The sequence below is a fragment of the Copidosoma floridanum genome, unplaced genomic scaffold, assembly GCF_036245765.1.
Source record: "Copidosoma floridanum isolate Cflo_tuat_1 unplaced genomic scaffold, Cflo_Japanese_pri ptg000008l, whole genome shotgun sequence".
Classification (NCBI taxonomy): domain Eukaryota; kingdom Metazoa; phylum Arthropoda; class Insecta; order Hymenoptera; family Encyrtidae; genus Copidosoma; species Copidosoma floridanum.
The window spans coordinates 10,723,144-10,745,743 of record NW_028321885.1 but is presented as its reverse complement, the minus strand read 5'-3'; the positions used below and the strand labels follow the sequence as shown (position 1 = coordinate 10,745,743).

At 33.4% G+C, this 22,600-nt stretch overlaps 1 protein-coding gene across 1 annotated transcript in view; it reads left to right on the top strand.

Annotated features, from left to right (window-relative positions):
* LOC106644347 (uncharacterized) overlaps positions 1-22,600 on the top strand; it is a 258,083-nt gene that overhangs the window by 74,360 nt on the left and 161,123 nt on the right. The window contains exons 2-3 of the mRNA XM_089589204.1: positions 3,767-4,299; positions 4,404-6,270. Of these exons, the coding sequence (XP_089445330.1) occupies positions 3,767-4,299; positions 4,404-6,270 (2,400 nt within the window). The remainder of the gene's footprint in view (positions 1-3,766; positions 4,300-4,403; positions 6,271-22,600) is intronic.

Below are 22,600 nucleotides of genomic sequence, written 5' to 3'. Positions count from 1 at the left end.
CAAGAAAAGTAAATTTATCGAATAAGACGTAGAGATCCGTTTGTCCTTACAGATACATCTAATAAAGCTTTTGACTAAGTATTAATAGACACTATTGGCAAATAAAGAACAGCACCAAATGAGAATTGTTTGTTTACAATACAATGTAATTATACTTGATACATTATGTTAGTTCATATACCCGATTCAAGACCAAGCACCATTAAAACAAAATACCTTAACGTTTCCGGGAATACCTTTTGCTTTTAAATGTTATGTATTACATCTAATATCTTACTTTGCAGTTTTTTTATGTTTATCGTCTATATCGACTTTTGATGTATTTTACGTTTTTCTATATCTGTATATCTTATGTCTGTCAAATTTTTCTTGTAAAGCTTCTTTTTTGTTTTCTTACAGAAGTTCCAAACCGAGTAAGATAAATGTCCCTATTCGTGGAATATGTCCCTATTTATGGAATATGAAAATTCATGTATTTTTTATACAACTTACTTGATAAAAAAATGGTGGTAGTTGTACGTTTTATGAATCTTTATGAATTCACAAGAAAAATTTCATTTTACATACAATGAATGACCAATTTTAAAGATAATTCTATAAGTAGGGACAAAGTCGTACATAACCTATCTTTTCAACTGTACGTTTTATGGCAGCAAACTTCAACGAGAAATTTATATACTTCTAGTAAACAAATAAACGATATATTATTTTTATTAAATAAAATAGTGATATGCAAGTGTAAAAACTTTAATTGTCTTAAAATGTTATACTAAATTTACGTTATTTTATAAGTTTCATAAATAGGGACATAATATGAAACAATAGGTACAACGTTTCATAATTATGTACATTTTGGTCTTATAACCTGTTTATAAAATTTTAATAATTAAGAACCACATTTGAAAATAAGAATAATAATAGTAAATTTATAGCGCACCAGCTAATACCAAAATTTCTACTGTTAGAGCTCACAGTTAAGAAAAAAAAATCAAAGAAGCAAGTATGATGAAATTTATGTTCGTAATAGGGACATTTACCTTAACCATGTGCTTTGAACTTAGAACGCCTACTTATGCGAGTCACGAAGTACTAAGTCACCTTTTCAACGTGTTTCAAGGTTATTGCAGTTCTCTAGTTAATGTAATGGATTGAATGAGCACAGAATTAGTTAACTTTACTATATCTTTCTAATAATCTAACTTTTTTTATTTTGCTAAACTTTGTGCCCCATAATTCGCTTAAGTTGTTGTTTGTTACTTCCACAAGCGATGAAACACATGAACCAGCGCTCATTAAAAACGACTCTGATTTCCTAATAAATAATAGTATAAACATTTAAATTATTAAATAGTCGTTTATGAAGCCCCTAAAACCTTTTCGGAACACATTTTATCAAACAACTTATTATAAATAAAGACTTTTCTGAGCATGAAACTTCTTAAACCACATAATAAAGTTAAAATTTTGAAGTAAGTACTGTTTTCTTAATAGCAGATCTTTTTGTTCCTAAACATTGGTTTATTGACAGCATATATTGTGGAAACTAAATTACCGAACCTTTTTTGTCAATAATAGACTTAGATCAACTTCGTCATGATTTAGTATAGCTTTCATAGCTACTTTTTTAGTTATGCAATTATAATAGCTTTATGAATTATTCTTAAAGTACATGTATTACAAGACGTGTGACACCCGTTTAAAAACTAACATTAAAAAAATTAAACCGTTGGTAAGGTTAATAACAAAAGAAAGTTGGCCACTGTATTAAGAAAAAAAAAATTTTTTTTTCATTTAGTACTGATAAGTAATGTTTTTCAGTTCATTTTTTTTTTTTTTTTTAGTTTTCATTAACTAGTTTACTACATTTTAGTTTTCATTCTTTCCACAGCTGTTTGTGTACAACCAAAATTATAGGTGCATCTTAAGCACTTATTTACAAATAGTTTGACAACTAAACATAAAATCTTTTGAAAATTTTCATAAAACATTGCATGGACATCTAGCTACGATGTATTAGTTTTTTTAGTGAAAACTAAAAATCTTTTTTTAACCTGAGTCCTATAACACTGACACTACTGTAACGTTTTTTTATGCATAATCTTAAAACAAAATTTAATTTACCCTTGAATATCTTTTGTACTGTACGTAAGAATGATTTATAATTTTAAAAAGACGCATATATATCCTTAAAGTACAACATACTTTACTTTTATCAAAATCCATACAGATTGTTTTTATGACCTGTGTGCATGTACATTCATTGAATCGTTCGTGTGTGTGTGTGTTTTTTTTTTTTTTTTTTTTTTTTTTTTTTTTTTGTTTGACTTTAACTTGTGAAAAACGAGATACAAAATTAATTAGTATTAATGTATAATTTACAATATGATATCTGGTATATGATGTACAGCCTTCCATGATTACTGCATGTTTATTAGATATAAAGTGCAGTAACAAGTGAAAATGCAGCGTTCTCTGCGCATCTCTTTCTTATGAAAATAATAGAGTTTTAAATTCCAATCAATTTATTCTGCCTCACATCAATGATACATATTTACTCTCGCTACGAATGTATACGCAGGGATGCTAATAATTGTGTATACTACTTCGTTACTAAGATAAATGATTAAGCTTAGGAAAAATTATATTAATATATCCTGCCTTTGGCTGCAAAATTTTAATTAGAGGCCTGAACAACAATCAACTTCTGCTTCATGTTAACTGATTGCTATAATTTCTCTGTTTTAAATTGATTACGTAATCAAAAACCAGATAATTTTTTTTTAATTAATGGTTATCAGTTTTTTTTATCGAAATACGGATACGATTAAGGTAGTAGTTTAGTTAGGTATATCGTGTGGCATACTGTACTATAGAGTATGCATAGGTTGTGTAGTCTTTACTGTACATCTGTCATTGCCCCTCTCACGCAACTACATGATAGTTTTTAATTTTGGAAAGCTGACATACAAAAATTTTACGGCTAGGCTTCTTGAGACTTGGTATTTAGTTTATTTATAACATCAATTATAACATACCGTTTTTTTGAAAGGATTGATCGTTTCGTTTAGGAGTTATGAATGATTTCGTTTCAAATCCTACCCCAAATCAGGCGCTTTTCTATCTCTCACGTGTTAAAAGATCAACAGTAAAACTTTAATATCTTCGAAACTACACGACTAGGCATCTCCAAATTTGGACTCGTGATGAACTATAGGAAACTTGAGCTACACGCAAAATTTTAGAAAAATTTATCGTCTAATCGTTTTACTGAACTACTACCTTAAGTCTAAGAGACATTGACATTTAGTTGCAATTCACAAGTAAGAGAAAAAATTAGCATTCGTGATTAATTATTTTAAATTAGTATTTCTATGCAGAGTTACATATAACTGTCTCTGAAGTTAAAAATTGTCAGTAAGTTATTTAAAAAAAAAGTTTTTTTAGCATCTGTTTTTATTAAATACGAAGCTTGATGTTTTGTAAAATTTTAAAGAATCAAATACTTTTCTACTACCAGCTTGAGCAGTGTTCAAGTATCTCACTGTTAGTGTCAAAAATTTGAATGCTACTTAGGTGAAAAAATTCTGCATCTGTATGTTATGACTTACTATTTTTAAGCTTCTTTGTATGGTACTGATAAAATGAACTTGAACTTGCTATTGTAGATTTATGTTTGCATGTACTAAAAACTATTTTTATACATGTATAAAACAAAAAAAACTTTATGGAACATTAACATCGCATATTTTTCTTTTCATTATTACAGAGACTGGCATTGGAGTTATGACCGATTCTCGATTGGAAAATAATAATACTCATAACCAGAACTCTAGATGTGATAGTAAGAATCACAATAACAGTAAATTGACTCATATTAGCTATAGCAAAAGTAATTATAATAATAACAACAATGAGGGTGTTGAAGAAAGTAACTACCAACATAAAAAATTCAAAAAAATGTCATCGGGTGAGATTTCATTCAATCTTACTTCTAATGTAACTCAAATATTACCATCTGAAAGCTCAGTATTTCAAAATAAAAGCAGTGAATCCATTATTGAACTCAAATTATCAAATAACTGTGATATTACAAAACTTCGCAAGTATAGTTACACATGTCCTCATTGTAAGCTTTCTTGTCGTAAGCCCAGTGTTCTTCAGAAACACATGAGAGCCCATACAAATGAAAGACCTTTTCCATGCGTTTTGTGTGGATTCGCTTTTAAAACAAAATCAAATCTCTACAAGCATTTTAAATCAAGAGCTCATATTTCAAAAAAAAGTGATGATCTTAACAAGGTAAAATAGTTTTCTTTGGTTTAAATCTAAAGATTCTAAAAAATTTTAGTCTTATAATCCAAGTATTTTAAAAATAATTTATAATAAACACACTCTGTTCACAGGTTTCTCATTTTTTTAATCAAGCCTCGGATGACTCTGATGTAAGTTTACCTGACACTGCTAGCAATGGTACTAGTAATCTGCGACCTTTTTCCATAGTACAGCCTGCATCATTAACACAAGCTGAAAATTTATCTATCTGTAGTCCAAATATAAGCCCGAGATCAAGTTTAAGTTCTAGCCCATGTTCAAGTCCAACTTCGAATGATGTTGAAAAAAACAATACAAAAATTGTAAAAATTTACAAGCCTAAATTTCATGTGACTAGAAAAAATTGTGTGGATATAAAAGATGTACTACAAATTGAACAACCTCAGGAGTATTCCTCTGTGTATACAGAGAGTGTCGTTACAGATAACCAAACAATTGTTGACAAACCTGATTCAAGAGTACAAGAACTTATTGAATGTAAGAAAAATTCTACACTGCTGAAAAGTACAGATATAAAAAGTTATTATAACACCAGAAATTGTACTGAACATTTTGTTTGTCCTGATTGTAACCTAGACTATGGCAGTCTTGACAGTCTCAAAACACATAGACATTTGAATTGTAATAAATATCTACCTTTTGGGCTGCAGGTAGAAAATTTATCTCAGAGCTCCTTAGCCTCAGACTGCATGAATATTAAAATATGTGATGAAACTATCAATAAGCGTAATGTTTTTAATGATGATCGTGACTGTCATCCAGTCAATATACAGCCTATGTCTTCTCCAGGTCCTTTATTAGGTAACACGCGACTTGTTGATTCTCAGTGTCAAGCAATTTCTGTAAAACGTGCTAAGCTTGAAACATCTACTGAACCTCATTCATGTAAAGAATTAAAAAAAAATACATTACCAAATGCACTTCGAATGTTTGGTGGTCACGTATGCATCCTTAACAAGGACGATGAAAATGAAACCATACGTATCGAATCAAAAATTAACCATTCCTCAAATAAAAAATCTAGTTGTCAAAATAACGCTGAAACAGCATCAGTTGTTGTACGATCTAGCTTGCATTCAGGTGGTACAATGTTACACAAATCTTCCAATGCCGTCATCTCTCTTCCTTATGAACAATCTTGCACAAGAATTAGTCTTGCTAATATAGTACCTAATATTTCACCGCCAAGCTTGGCTCCAAGTATCTCTAGTTCCGAAATTTTTAAACCCTCGAACGTTTTATATGCAGGAAAAATTGTTCCTCATGTACCAGGTATACCAGGTCCTCATTGTCTTACAGTTAATTTTGAATCTACAAATATAAATAAATCATCTTCTGTAAGTACTAACATTGCTCAGATAAAAAGTCAATTTACGACAGCTAAATCTATCGTTAATTCTTCTAATAGTGCTTCTGTAAGTAAGTTCTTAAGACCTTGTTCATTGCCACTTAAACCTGGAACTTACATTCCAAAACAGCACCATGGAATTACACCAACAACAAATACATTATCTCTTATCAGTCCAGAGACACCTCGCCCTAAAAAGTCATATGGGCAACTCTACCTTAATGGGCATTCATACACTTATCTTGGTTTGAAATGCTCGACCCGACTCTTTTACTGCACATTAAATCGAACGCAACCTATGTACGTTGCACAGCAAAATGGTCTTTCTATGTACTCAAATTGGAGAATTTGCAAAGAAGCTCCAGCTGATTTTGAGCTATCCTATTATGATTCAAGACATAGGCTTACTGGTTACACACTTGCAAGTGATAAGCATACGGATATTCTCACGCATTCATCTTGGCGTCCACATACTTCTAGTAATTCAGATAGTAGTCATGAAAGTGACAGAGAAGAAAAGAAGGAAAACTTTAAATTATCAGTAAACAAGCTCAAATATAATAAAGATTGTATGTACGGACGTGGCAAAGGTAAAGTATACAATTTGTATAATATGTACATCATATTATTACATACATACATAAATATGTGTGTGGGTGCCTCTATATATTAGAGAGGCTTGGCCCACAAAACAAAAGTTTAGAAAAATGCAAGTGATTCTCAGTAATTTAACGATTCACCAAAGGTGGTTAAGTATACAGTATTCGTTAAGTTACAGTATTCGTAAACAAAGTTTTGTTTCCCAATTGACATGTTCATTACATATTGAACTTGAACTTTAATATATATGGTATATTATGAAAACTTGCCGTGTCAGACATATTCTTTTTGCGTAAAGTACTTTATTAAGACTAAAATAATTGTATAACCAACTGACAAAAGAAAAGTCAACTGTTCGTACTGTGCAGAATATTTAGGAGTCTGAAGGGGGTTTGACCAAAATTTATCGGGTTTAAGTAACAGAGAAATTTAATAAATTTTCTATCATTTTGTAAGGAAGGTATAAATTTGTATGGCTCTGGGGACTTTTTATCTGCTTCACCGACGTAACTATAACTCTATTTTACGTACACGTATACTAGTAGGGCTTTGCACTTCTGTGTGCTCCACATGTTTTTTCCATAACTCATATAAGTAGAATAATAGTACCATAATCAATTGTCAATTATAACAAGAGAAATTGAAAGAAATCGATGCTTCTAAGCTTTGTGTGTAAAAATATGTAGGGCATCGGAAAAGTATGAAAAGAGCATAAAAATTTTCTAAGCATGCGTTTTTTCGGAAATACATTAAGTATTACCATTACACGATTTTCTTCTAGCTATCTCTTAGTGACCATGGATATGACTTTAAAGATGACATTAAAGGTTGTATTATATTTGCAGTTGAATTTTTAAATAACATTACCCATTTTTGATCCTGAGATCAAAAAAAGCGTAAAAAGTTATAATCGTGTAAGAACTTTAGAACCCTGATATTTACCTCTAAGTCGTCAACACCAAGTCAAACTTAAAAAATGTAATCATTGTCTTGATCCAAAAGTTTCAAAACTGCAGAAAATTTTAAGCTTTTACCGCAATGTCTATTGGTAACTTTGAATTCTAAGTTGTTGAGCTTTGATGAAAAATTCTGAGGTTACTTTAAGGCCATGACCGTATTGTTTGAACTGTTTATTAGTTTCACTAAAAAATAAAACAGTTTTAATAAGATACGATTGTAAAACTAATGTTTTTACCTCTAAACCTCTAACAAATCTAGATAACAACGGTATAATTACATCGGTATAGAAAGTAAAGCATGTTCGGGTGGGTATACTCATTTTTACCTACATCATTTACTCATTCCATAAATACAAATCATTTTTGTTTATTCCAGTATTAATCTTGCCCGTCCATAACTTCAGAAATTAAATTCAAATTTTGTTAGTTTCATTATTTAATATAAATAGTAGATAAGCATAACAACACTGTTCCTTGTACAGATAAATCACAGGTTATTTTACCTTACCATCATGAATTTAGTGAACAACTAAAGAATTGCTTAAAGCGTTTTAAGATAAAATTTACGTTTAAATTTTCTAATTAATCAATCTTTTTAGTTGGGCATAGCAACGATGCTATTACTCATAGTAAGAAATCTAATGTTGTTTATAAAATATCATGCGATGTTTGCTTGTCTGAACACGTTTATTATTTTAAAGAAACTTTTTTTGAAATTTTTAATATTCTCACGAGGATTAGTTCTATAGATACAATTTTTGACGTATGTAAATTAGAAAAGAATAGAAACGGCTCCGTTTGAGAAGTACTAAGGGTCGTTGACATACATTATATCTGTACACATATATTAGTTTGCGAGAGTTTAAAAACTGTGGATATTTTCGATTCCCAACCCAATTGTTTTTATTAAGTTTAAGTTTTAACAAACAAAGAAGGATCTTAAGAAAATTCAACCAATCATTTAATTAAATTCATCTTCATTATTGCAATCATATCTTTGTAGTCATCTTATTTTTCTCACCAAGGATCTACTTATTTCTTTTTTCTCCAATACTTTGGGAAGCCAGAATCGATTAACCGTATCGAATACAGCAGTGTAATCTATAAAGCCTGCATAGATTTTTAATCCTTTAGGTATCATTTTGACAGAAGAAGTTTTTTTTTACCTCTTTAACCACTATCTCTTTTCAAAGCAAAAAGTGTGTCTACCCACTCCGTTAGATGTCTTCGCTCATTATCATTAAGTTTAATTCCTTTTATGACTGTATTATTTACTCTATTCAATTTTCTCTTTTTTCTGCAATAACTTCCTCATTCGAAGTACCTATTGTTCTGACAAACCCACTGCACTCGCTCTCGTTCCAATGCTCCGTGTCGACCCTGCTACTCTCTGACTGCTTCTGATGCTCCAACTCTCTGTGCTTGGTTCCCCCTCGCTTTCTGAAGCTATCGCCAGCTCCTCTTTCTGCCGCTTTTTTTGATGGTTTTGATGCGTTTTGCCATCAGTAGCGTTCTTTCATTTATATTAAATGCCTACCTTTGCAGTTTGATATATTCTCATTTTTTCTAGTTCCTCAGTATCAGCCTGCTTCGCTTTCTTGTATTCTTCTCTCTCATCTTTTCACTTTTTAATACCCTTCTTTATCGCAGCAATCTATACTTTTACATTCCTTTATTTCTCCTCCTCTGTCTCTTTATTCTCACCTTTGCTAGTCCAGGTCCAGCCGTATGAGCGCGTAACCAATCGACATCCACGGATCCACCCTTCATTATTCTGTGCAATTTGACCCCTAAACACGGTAAGCAGGGGTTGATCACTGGAATTTTTGCCGTTCAACTGTCATAAAAAATTTTAATGATAAATTTAAAAATACGGTTTTTGAAGAAAAACTAGAATTCCTCAAGCTTAGAAAAATGCATTTTTTACAATTTTTGACCACGTTTGACTCTGCTTCTGTTGTATTTTTTTTCAACTCGCAAGGACTCTAATTTTACCTCAAAATATGTACTCTTCGATGAAAAAAAATATTCGCAGACCTATTTGTTATAACAATTGTGTCACAACAAAAAAATGGACGTGAGTTTCTGATCTAGAGCACAATACGGCACTCGGCATTAATTTTGGAACCAGAGGAGTTTTCCACATCAAAAAAAAATTCAGTGTCGTAGTAAATAACCTATTAATAAATTTTTATTATCTCTAAAGTAAGTGACAAAAATATAGCTGTGAGAATTTCGTATCAAAAGTTAAAAATATCATTTCCCAAAAAAAGGTAGTATCTACAATGTTTGGATTTAAAGTATACGATAATTTACTTATACCTACCAAAGTTAAGAATATACTTTCTCCTACCAGTGATCTCATACTAAATCGTGATTGTAAGAGTCGCGTCAGTAAGTTATGTTGCTGTATAGAAGCAGGAATCCCATGCCTTACGTTTTGTTCTCATGAATCAAAGCATATGTATAAAAATAAATGTAATTGTGATTAACTTCTTCGAATTTTATTCAGATACCATTCGCTCATTTTTTATCATTTGCATTCATTCTTAGCAATGAACATATTCAGGAGACACGGAATTTTATTTTTTTTTTTACGTGGAAAACTCCAAGTCCCAAAAATAATGCCGAGTGCCGTATTGTACTCTATATCAGAAACTCAAGTCCGTTTTTAGTTGTATCACAATTACTGTAGCAAATACAACTGCGAATATTTTTTCATCCAAAAGATCATGCTTTGAGGTAAAATTCGAGTCACAAAAAATGCAACAGCAGCTGAGTAAAATGTGGTCAAAAATCGTAAAAAACGTATTCTTTGAGTTTGAGGAATTCTTTACTCAAAATCTATGGGGCTTAGGCATATAGATTCTAATGGATTTTATGTTCAAAATGTCCCAAAGAACATGACCAAATTTTTTTTGAAGATAAAAATCGAATTTTTGAATTTGTTACTAAAATTCGTTAATAAGAGTTAAACGGCAACAGTTCAAGTGATTCACCCTTGCCTACCGTGTTCAGGGCGTTATAATGCATATAATAATAAATGGTAGATCAATTGGCCACGCGCCAACACGGCTGGACCCAGACTATGTCTATCATCAGCGTAACGTGTTTTACCGTACTGTCCAGATTTAATTGCTTGACAAAAATTCAATTATCTCCGAGTTTGCTTCTTTTTTTTCTGTTATCGTATCCTACACTTTTCCTGTATGGTTGTTTTTTAAGGCTTTGTTATTTAAAAGTCTGCTTTCCTTACTATCGCTAATGGATTTCTTCACAACTACCATGCTTGTGGCTACAATTATTTTGTCTACTTATACTGACTTCAACTAGTTAGTTGTGCAAGCGCTCTTTCTCAATGTTTTGTTATAACCTTACTTATTCAGACCATTCTTTTTTATTTTCTGCACTTTTCTAAATTAAAATCCATGTAAAACTTATGTAATTCCACACTTTTTTCTCTGAATTTACACCCCACAATATTATTTCCTCACTTAACAAACAGCAGATAGCCCTTTTAAGCCAGATACATGCACCTCACGACGGTGCGCCACGCGAGCACAACACGAAGTCCTACTACTTTCCCTTTTAGTATTTTTTAAAAGCACCGTGAACAACGGAAAAACCTCTATGAAATTCTTGACCACATTTACATCTTATTTTTTGTCCAAAAGACTAACCACAACTAGCTTTGAGTACTTAAAAATAATTTCACAACACAACATTTTCTGCATTATGATAAACAATCTACTTATCATTCCATGCTCACTATTTTTCCATACCTTTGTTGTAATTTATTCAGATCTCTACACCTTTCTTTTACTCATTTCTCTGTCTGCCAACCGAACACATCTTGCACCTAACTGACTTTTCTCTTTAACTACGGATCCCGTCGATCAGTTGTTCAAAACTTTTACTCTTTTGATCTAGTAATGTATTTTTTATCACTAACTTTTCATTTTTTCCAAAAGCCAGCATCTCCAAAATATCGCTTTCTTTCTTTAAGTTTTTTTAATGTAGTATTTTAAATTTTCTTAAAACTTGCTTCCATATGTTTACATAATTTCCTACATTTCCATCTTTCTTTCAGATGCAACAGTTAAATTTCTTTTTTATTTATAGAGTGCAGAGTTTTACCTCTCCTTTTTTTAGTCTTGCAAGATTCATTATACCTTTTTTTCTCAGTCGCTATTTTTTAATTTTACTTTTTTTTTGATGACTACTTCATGGATAATACCTTAAATCTAATTCCACATTTTCCCCACTTCTTGTGTCTTGACTACTTCGTACTACTTCTCACTGCTTGTCTGAACTTCGCTAAATCTTGTTGATAGTCCTAAGGACAGGTACACCTGTATTCAATTTTACCCTTTTCATCTAACACTTGCGAACCCCCTCTACTTAACGTTCGTGATAACGCAGCGCAGTAAATACATGGGGAAATTCTCAGGAGCTTAGGACAGTTGGTCCCATACTTCTGTAGCTCATGGAAGTTACGTTTGGCTAGCTGTACGTAGCGCCTACCGATTAGGGCCTTTGACCTCACAACCAATGACACTTGGGAGCAATCTGACTAGGGACTTTTACACTAAAGACAACGTCATTTACTTAATATGATTTGTAACTTAATTACTGGGGTATTTCCATTCTCTCTTTGCGGAACCCAGAAGCGTACCCCTGGCTGAGTTAGAAACCATGGAGCTTCTCGACCGTAACACCCCCTTGAAGTTGCTCTACTTTCGCGCTATCTCTATTGAAGATCAGTCGCAGAAAATGAAGTGGTGAGAGAGGTAGCTACTCCGACAAAATACCGGAATGCGTCCGGCAAAATTAGATGTCTGATTGCGTAGCGTTGTCGTGATTCCACCTACGAACTCCTACCTCTGGGAGCCCACCAAAAACGTTGTCTGACCCGAAAGCCTTCGATCCAGACAAGGCTACCATAGCGTCGTCTTGCATCGCTACTCTGCCACTATAAGTAGTCTCTGCCTTCAGGTTATCCTCGGGTATACCAGCTCCGACTGTCTCTAGGGCCCCCTTCTGGTGACAAACCTTAAAAACTCTGAGGGCCCAGTCGGAAGAAGGACACTAACTTGGCACAGTCTCTACCTTACCGGTACGCTATCTATACACAGAGATCCCCTAAAGAAGATCCTGGGTTCCCAGGGCAGAACTATCTAAACTTAAGGATCCTCGGTTGCTCAGCCAAGCGAGAAAGCAACTACTCTTTTTTGCGAGGCTAAAGACTCCCTCCCACGAGATCATCTACTTGCCTTGGGCGTTCAAGCTTAACCATAGTAATACTTCAATTGTCCAGTGTTGGCGAAGAGAATCTTCGCATACCCGCACCACTATCGGAACATTCCGTTCGAAAAGTTCCGAAGCCAATCAGAGCAGAGCTACAGCAGAAGTGTAGGAAAAGACTTATTTCTCCTGGGATTCCCGTATACTAAGTCGTGCTAGGTCATTTAACAACAGGGCTCCCAAATATATTAAATTAATAATGCAAGCACATATCAACCAATGACCCAGGGCGCTTACTGGCCACTCTATTAAATAATTAATTATTAACTGAAAACACAAGCGCCTATCACCCCATGACCTGGATCGCTTACTGGCCACTTGTAAGTGATGAAATGTTAAATAATAACGCAAGCGACTGTGACATCGTATGTCATATACTTAATATTTGTTACTTCACAACACAGAGTTTCGTTTTTAAATTATGAAAAGCAAAAGCTCAGTGATCTCGAACCATCGAACGGTATACCTGATTCTGCAATCGCGTGACATATAACTTACTTCTTTTGAAACAAGCTACCGTCGCAAAACTCGAACTACGCGTCCAATCTCAAATAATCTTCTAAAACGCTCATCTTACAAAATCAATTTGCACAAGCACACCAAGCAATGTGATTAATCAACAACTTCAACATTCTTTACTGTGGATATACACAAGGAATATTATACACAATTTCGACAGTAACGTGTACTTAATGTAAAATCCGAAAGATCAGCAGTTTTAACCATCGATTACTGTGAAATTCTTGCACCACGACTGTGCTCGCGTCAGTCGAGGGTAATTATGTTGAGCTCTGATTAGTCGTTCGGATCCCCAACTTAACGCATCCTCTTGAAACGCAAGAGTATAACAACCCCTTAAACATAACAATATTCGCCTTTTCTCTTTTATCAAGTGCTCCAAAGTAACAGTAAAGGTTGGACAGTGAAATCTGTTGCGTCTTTTCAACGGATGTATGACTTTGTTCGATGATTAAGCTACTTCTTAAAAACAAGCATTTCGAGCAAATGAATGACTTAGTTCGGTGACTAAGCTGTGCAAAAAAAGCTCGAGCAAACCAGGCTACTGCAAACTCGCTTAAAAAGTGAATCAAGGAGGAACAAGAAAGAAAGGACCGTCGACTTGGGTTCCGACGTTAAAAGCAGAAGCTTAATTACTGTCATCGCCACGAGTGCTCTCGTGTAGGATCAGTAACATCGTTGCGGTCACCCTTGTAAAATCTTGCGACTGCGTGCGCGCAAGCAGCGGCTAACCAAAGATCATAAAAGTGAGTTAAGTTAAGAAAAAACTATAAATTGTATAATATTGTAAATGTGAATCTGAAACTTTGTTATTTATACTATTTGTAAAATCAACTATTACTGGCTTTTCTAAATTTATTAAATCATCAGATAAGACATAACTTGGTTGTTGATTAAATTAATTTTCTTAATTCAAAAACATTCCAATTACTGAATTATATGAAACATTCCAAGATCTATTAATTCTAATTGATTGACACATAATTCTTACCTTGATGAATAAGTTAAATATTAAAGGACAATAAAATAGATACTGTATGACAAAGATCTTTAAAAGGACGTGAGATAAAGTCAACGCCAGCTCAGCGTGCACCCCTCCATACGTATCGCTCGGTGATATCTAACACCATAACGCCGAGTCAACGATTTAAAAGGAAAGTATACTGTGAGTAAGAGCAAATAAGGCCTTTAGGCCGATAGCTGATTTCTGACCAATAAAATTTTGATTTATTTGTTTGTAGAACGAATCTACGAGTTTCGCCCTTCACTTATAGAAGTTCGGACGTAACAAATTGGCATTCCTTGTGAGAAACTAAGCCTTTTATTTTACTCAAAGTATGCTTTAACCAAACCAAAAATTTTATTTTTAATTGTTTTTTTAAATTTCTTTATTGTCTTTCTTTATCTATTTTCAAAATTATTTTTTATAATGGATCAGACACTTGAGAATATAAGCAAAATAGCAGATGTAGCTACAAGGGTACAGTTACTTATACAATACTATAGGGCAAGGAAAGCTGAAAAATCACTAGAATTCCTTGAATTATCACGTAACCTAGCCCTAAATAATTTAGCTTTACTTATAAGTCAAGCTGCCTTACACATACCAACATATAGTGGTCAAAATACACCTCTCAGAGATTTCTTGCAAGATGTTGAAAATGATTGGTCCCTTATTTCAAATGTGGAAGAGCCTATGTTTTTAAGAACAGTCATTTCCAGGCTAAAGGGTGGAGCAAGAAGTTGTCTAGACAAATTAACAATAAATACAATAGACGATCTTATAAGCCATTTAAAGGCACACTTTGCTCCTTTTAAAAGTGATGCTCAATACATCACCGACATTAATAATTCACAAATGAAACAGGGTGAAACTGCTCGCGATTTTCACGAGAGAATTTCCGAACTCATTAATCAAGGTGCTAGAGCAGCTAAAATAGCGGCCGTTTCCAATAATATTCCTGAAAACCAACAGCCTGATTCCAAGTTATATCTAGAAATGATTGGCCGTGAAGCATTCATGCGAGGCCTACTGGATAGATTTAAGATCAAAATGATGTCAAACGTACCAAAAACGTTTGCCGGTGTTTTACAAGTAGAAGCATAAGAAGTTGGAAAAATATTATACCCCAAAACTCACGCTACCATGTACCATCAGAATCCATATTTGTACCTTGCTAGTAGTTACACCGTACTGCAAGACATAAATTATCAATACACCATTAAAACACACAAGTAAATTTTGCATATTTTCAGCCCGATCAAAAAAATATACAACAAGATAAATATAACTATCCCAACATGTACAATCGTGATAATATATCTTATTATTACAACCCTAATAACACAAAAATTTTCCCGACTACGTTTAATTCAGACTGAAGAATAGTATCACACCCAGCTCTTCAATATCTTAATAACGACTCAAATAATTAATCAGTAGAATTGTTGCTAAAATCAAATGAAACGCAATCTTACTAGCCTTTGAACGATTTGTGGAAAAATCATCGAAATTTTGGCCCCACACAACCAACACAACACGAAAACCAATTATTAGCCTATTGGAATTGCCCCTTTCACACAAGCTTACTGCAGTGTGTATTTATTAACTCGTCTACTTCTCTAATGGGAAATTACCCCTGCAATTTCAAAAACGTTCAGATATCACGTGTATCGCTAAACGACACAAGCTTTCGCTCAAGGTCGAACTTTTTCAATAATCAGTAAAATTTCAGACTCAGTTCTTCTAAATTAGACCATTCTTGAAACGGTAACGGTGCTTGTCACTCAGATGCAGCGGCGAGCAAAGACCTCAATCAGCGTCTACTGACGAACCAATTAGTGCAATCGCCCGAGTGTCTGTCGCAAGAAACATTGGCAATGCACCGAGAATAAGACGTAAAATTTCACAATTAAATGAAAGTGAAGACACTTTTATCATAGATAGAGGAGTGGGCGTCAATGCTATTAAAATATCTTTATTACTACCAAATGTTATTATAAATACTAATACAAAAATTGCTCTTATTAGATCAACTTCTTAAAATATCAAAACATTAGAAACAGTAACGTTAAACATATTTCATAAAAACGTTTTTTACATCTTAGCACAAGAAACACCCCTCGGTGAGACAGAAATATTAGAAAATTTATTTCTAGCCGAAGCCGTCGACACATAAGTCTCGATTCTAAAAAGAAGACTCATGAGTCCCATTTCATTTGTAGGAAGAGTTGTAAGAATGAGTGACGAAGAACGTGGACTTAAATTGCTTGATACGACGACAGAATACATAAGTAATAAAAATAATTTTTACGAAATTATAGATAATATTAGCATAAATAAAGAAAACTCAGCATCTCTTTCAACTTGTCAACATTTTAAACTTACAGGAGTAACCTTTAGTTAAAATCGTGTATACGAAATACCAACCAGAATGAGAGTTTCCATAGAGATTCTTGGAACACAAACTAACAGCCACGGACAAGCATACTTGCGCTTGATAAAAAGTACTCCTGGTATATTCATAGGCAAAGCAGCAGTAACATACACTAAAGGTCGCTGTTTTACGATGTTTGTAAACACTAGAGAAGAGTCAGTAAAAATAGACTTCCCTCCGCAAAATGTCATACCTTTTGATCTAGATTTTCTTGACTCAAATTTTAGTGATCATGTTGGCATAACAATAGAAGAAAGAATTAAATATATTACAGAAAAACTTTACTGGCATCATCATGATTAGACAAGCAATAAACAACTTTACCGAATAGTAAAAGAGTATTCTTATCTATTTTACATTTAAGGTGATGCTGTTCTACTTACATTGTAAGTACAACACAATATACCAACAACTGACGATGAACCTATTTTTACTAAACAATACACATATCCTCCTGCTCTACACAAAGAAGTTGAAGATCAGATCGATAAACTATTACAAGAAGGAACCATTAGCTACTCTTCCAGCCCATACAATAGTCTGCCGTGGATTGTCCACAAAAAGCCAGAAACCAACGGAGAAAAGAGACATCGTCTCGTAACAAATTACAGAAAATTAAATGCTAAAACTATCCCTAATGCTTACCCATTTCCTAATATTACAGAGATATTGGAGCGAATTGGTGGGTCAGAATTTTTTTCAGTATTTGATCTAGCTAATGGATCCCATCAAACTGAAGTACCTCCAAAAGATCGCCATAAAACAGCTTTCAGCACTCTGTACGGACATTACGAGTATACAGGCATGTCATTTGGATTATGCAATGCACCAGCTACACTCCAAAGACTCATGGATTCTGTATTATTGGGATTGCAAGGCCTGTGCCTGTGCCCAGAACTATATATATTTTTAGATGATATTCTAATATGTGCCAAATCTTAAGAAGAACATGAAGTAGGAGTAAGAAAATTATTTAATAGACTATCAGATGCTGGTTTAAAATAACGGCTAGATAAATGAGAATTTTTAACTCCTGAAGTAACATATTTAGGACATAAAATAGGTGGTTATGGAGTAAAATCTTATCCCAAAAAACTTGAAGCAGTTTAAAATTTCGCGACACCAACAAATTGTACAAAAATTCGAGAATTCTTAGGACCAAAAGGATATTATAGATGATTTATCGAAGATAAGATAATGCTAATATTGCAGAGCCTTTAACCCTATTAATACGGAAAAATCAAAAATTCAATTGGACTAAGACTCAGGAAGAGAGCTTTGAAAGATTAAAATCAGCCCTGTGTGAAGCCCCGGTAGTTGCATGTGTCGATCTCGACAAACCATCTATTCTAACTACCGACGCATCCAACTAAGCTTTCAGTGCTGTTTTAAGTCAAGAAGTACTAGGAGAAGACCATCCTGTAGCCTACATATCTCGCATTTTTAATGAATGCGAAAGAAATTTCTTCACTACTACAAAAGAATGTTTAGCAGTAATAGCCGCCGTACAATATTTTCGACACTATTTTTACGGACAAAAATTTACAGTTTACGGAGACCACAAAACTTCGACATGGATCATATCAATAAAAGATCAGAACTCTGCGGACACATTTACACCTATAAGTACAAACCCAGACGTTTGAATTCAAATGCTGACGCTTTATCGCGTAACCCTGCATATTCTTATGAAATAAATATCATAAAAGATGGTATAGATTTTAAGGGGAGGCGTAAAAGCATCAGGAAAATTTCTACATCCAGCAGTAACAGAAGCAGTAGTCGCTCTAACAGTTCGAGCTTTGACAGCGAGTCTAGTAATTATACAACATAACAATCCCGTATGTTACCCTTGAAACCTATTTTTAAAATTTCTCGACAAACAAAAACATCTATTACACGTGCTAATAGGGCCAGTGATATACACAATTAAATCTCAAGTAAGCTCAAACCCACTACTACAGCGAAGCAAGCAATGAGAATAAGAAAAAGAGGCTCCAAAAATTCTTCTCTCACTATACCGCCAGGAATGGAAAAAGGGCAACGAGAACTCACTAGATCATCAATAGCTCAAAGGTTACTTGAGCGCCGAACTCAAGAAAGACGAGTCACAACAAGAAGCTATTACTGGAGCCAGTAAATTGGAAGAAATATTTAACCCTTTAGCACAACCGTCATTTTCTACGACTTCTACAAATAAAAAAAATTGAAACTGCACTTCGAAAATTAGTGGCATTTAATTTTAACACTGACTCATCCAGTACATCAGAAGATGAAATGGTCGCTAAAATAGAGCAAAATCCAAAGCTGCAATCCACCGCACGCAGATCAATGCATGAAGATGCATTGGAAAGCAGATTAGATGAAAATAATTATAAAAATCATCCTTTAACTAATAATTTTGCAAAATACACATTTTGCTGACCCATCTTTGTATTGGGATTATTACATAGTGCCAGAAACGACAGGAAATAACGAACAAGAGTCAACCAAAACAAATTTTAAGACTTTAAAAACTTTATCTAATAATTCATTAGACTATTCCGATGACTCTAAAAATTCTATAGAAGAAGGAAGGTTGGGAATTTCTGCCGTATACTAATTCATATGGTGTAAAACCGGTAGCTGTATGCCATAATGTATTGTATTCATGTATAGCAAAAGGTAAAATTTTGTTCCAATCCTGTTTAGTTGTAGCTTTTGTTCTTAAAAAGCTTGCGAGCATGGCATGACTACGTTCTAGTGAACCGTTAGATTACGGATTGTAAGGTGCAGCGGTCTTAAGGTTAAAACCGAGAATTTGGGCTAAATTTCTTTACATATTATTTCGAAAACTCTTTCCATTATTGCTGAGTACTATTAACACTGTGAAGTATCTTGCCAGCTCGTCTGTGACTGTGATAGCTCGGATGTCGAGTATAGCTACTGCTACACAGTATTTTGAGAATTAACATCGTATAGTTAATGTATGTTCATTACCAGATGTTGATGTTGCCAATGGTCCTACAGTATCGATGGCTATTTTTGAGAAAACTTTAGCTGGAGTATCAGTTATTGTCATCGGTATTTTTGTTTTTCATCAATGTTAGTTTTTGTTCTTGGCAAAGTTTGCATTTTCGTACAAAATTTTCAATATCTTTTCTCATTTCTTTTCAGTAATATAATTCTCGTATTCTTCTATAAGTTTTATTCATGCCTCTGTGTCCACCAAAGAGACTGTAGTGGCATTCTATTAATTTTTGTTGTCTCATTTCGTTTGATAAATAAGCACAATTACCGTAACATACAGTTATTTTAATATTTACATGACCAAGTTCTTTATGAATTGGTTTGGGCAATATTCCTCTGGGCAAATTGTCCATTATTCCGGCCTTCCTGGATAATCTCAATGTTTCTATATTTTTATTTATTATTGCTTTGGATAAACCTGCTAAGCATGAGTGAAGATCTTGAAGCAATATTTCTTCTTTTTCCTCTTCTTTGATAGCTAAATAGAATGCAAATTAATTTTTATAATCGGTTGTTATCACGTCACCTACTTGTGGTTGCGTTTTATTCAATTCGGATTTTGAAATATAATTTAAATCTAATAATAATCTATTGTTAGTAAAATTAAGCGTTAAGTCAGCCGAAATAAACGTTGCAATGTTGTCCTTTGCATATGTAAAACATTCTCGTGTGTCAAATATTTCGAGGTGATCCATTTCTGTTCTTATTAAAGGTCTAATTATAGTGCTTTCTTTACAAGTGACTTGATCATCGCGTTCGGCATTCCATTGCTGCTTTGACGTTTCGAATGCGGCTGTAGGACGAGTAGACGGTGTCAAGTTACTCTGATTCAGAGCGCAATGGTGTTTTATCAATATGTCTCGCTGTTTAGCACCTAAACGAGAAGGTGTATTGGTTATACTACCATGCGTTTTTTCTTTTTCTTTAGCTTCTTCGTTATCTTCTTGTTCAATGGTAGAAACATTAGGCTCTTTGCATGCAGTATCGATATCGTCTCCTATTACCGTAGATGCAGCCTTGGAGCGTCTCATAGGTGATTTTGATCTTATTACATAAAAATAGTCATTACCCAATAACAAAAACAACAATTTTTTTGTTGAAAACTATTAAAATACCTTATTAACTTGTAAATGAATTTGTAATTTACAAAATCCTTAAACTTAAAACAGTACAATAAAATACATGTGTAAACTTTGTTATATTTTAATAATCCTAATTTTGCATTGAAGTTTTCTTTAAACACTCTTACATACATCCTGTATTATTTAATATTTACCTGGTGTATAAAGTAAAGAAAATTTTTTTGAATTTACAGTTACTATTTTTTTTTAATATTAAAAATCAATTCTTATAAACACTTAGTTAACTTGTCAATGCGTAAAACTTGTTTTTTGTGATTCTATTTAATAGCTGAATCGTCACTTTTATGTAAAATCTTACGAATATGAGTGCTTCTTTTTTTTTTTACTTTCTTTAATGTAAACATATAATGAATACACTTGAAGAAAGTACAGATTTTTTTCCCAAATTGGTTACTTTTCTGGAAAGCGTGAAGTGTTTCTTTTCATTCTGGATTACGCTAACAGACTTGCAGTTAAACCGTTTAAATGTATTTTGTCTTATATTCCAAAATCCCTTTTTCTTCATTCTTACTGTATGACAAATTATTATACATGAATTTCAGAACCGTATTTTAACTTAAATTTGTAATTAGACCAGTAGTGGGAAAGGGGGGGGATTGGAAAATAACCATGAAAAAATAAACAGTAAAATAAAAAATATTTCATTTTTTGGAAACTGTGTTGCGGTGTTAAAGAATGCGGAGTCAGGATGGAGGTTTACCCAACGATAGTTTGGTCTCGGGCTTCGAGGGATTTACTTAAAGTTCAAACAAAGAGTGTCGGGGTTATGTAAAAATGTTGAAAATGAAGAGGCGAGAGGGGGGACTTATGAAATGTACAAAATACGTAAAAATAATTACAATAACGAGGTTATATGTAGGGGAGCGTGGGGAAATGTGGGGCATATTGGGAAGGAAGATCTGTCTTTGCCTTACTTAATACCACTACATACTCAGGAAGACATTCATTTGGAGTTTAATGATACTAGCTGATGCAGAGAGAGTAGAGTAGATATTCATTAGGCTAAGGATCTTGGGTCTGCAATAGCCCCAACAATTGGGTTACAACGATGCTATGTAGCAGCTATGAGAAAACAATAGCTAGTTTAGTCTAACAAAATGGTTGATACAGAGTTTAATAATTCAAATGTACTAAGTATAAAAATAATGTACTAAAATATAAAAAATTAATAAAATTAGTGTGTATATTTAATAAATCAAAAGGAAAGAAATGTTAGACTACAAGAAAAATACGTCAAGTTATTAACACTAAATATTTAACACTATTTGTTGAGTTTTAGTTGCTAGTTTTTCAGATCACAAAAAAAGTATGTAGTAAAGGTCGAAAAGTCATAATTTAAATACTACTCACTGCACAATCTTTTTTTACGTGCAAGAATGAAATCTAAAGGATGACTTTTAAAAGTTGACATTGTATATGTAACTCTGAGGCTGATTGGTAATTTATTCCACTCTCTGTCAGCTCCCATGGTAAAGGACGTATTAAACTCATCGTGGGATACTCCAGATACTTAAAGCTCTTTAGAGTTACATTTTATTAGGTTAATTGCATCGGTCAGGGTTTCTTTTTCATCAGTCGGAAATCTCTCTACCAGATAGGGAAGCACTCTAAACTTTAGAATGTTTCCTAACAGGGCTAGCATGCGATAGACAGTTCGTCTACTAAAAGACGGGACCTTGTATTTTCGATATGCCGGTAAAATGTGTTTGGATTTTCGTAGATTTTAAACAAAACGAAGTAAAACATTCTCACTTCTACTTAGTTTAGTAGTTATTTCTGACGAGAGTCCATACAGTACACGGAAAAAAAATTGTACTGTGAAAGTACAAGAGTTAGGTTTCTGAGCGTACAAACATGCATTAAACGCATACAGTACAGCTGTCTGTGCTTAGCTATCCCATCTTTACACGCCTACAGTTCAAAGCAACGCTGAACTCTTTGAGTTAAGCG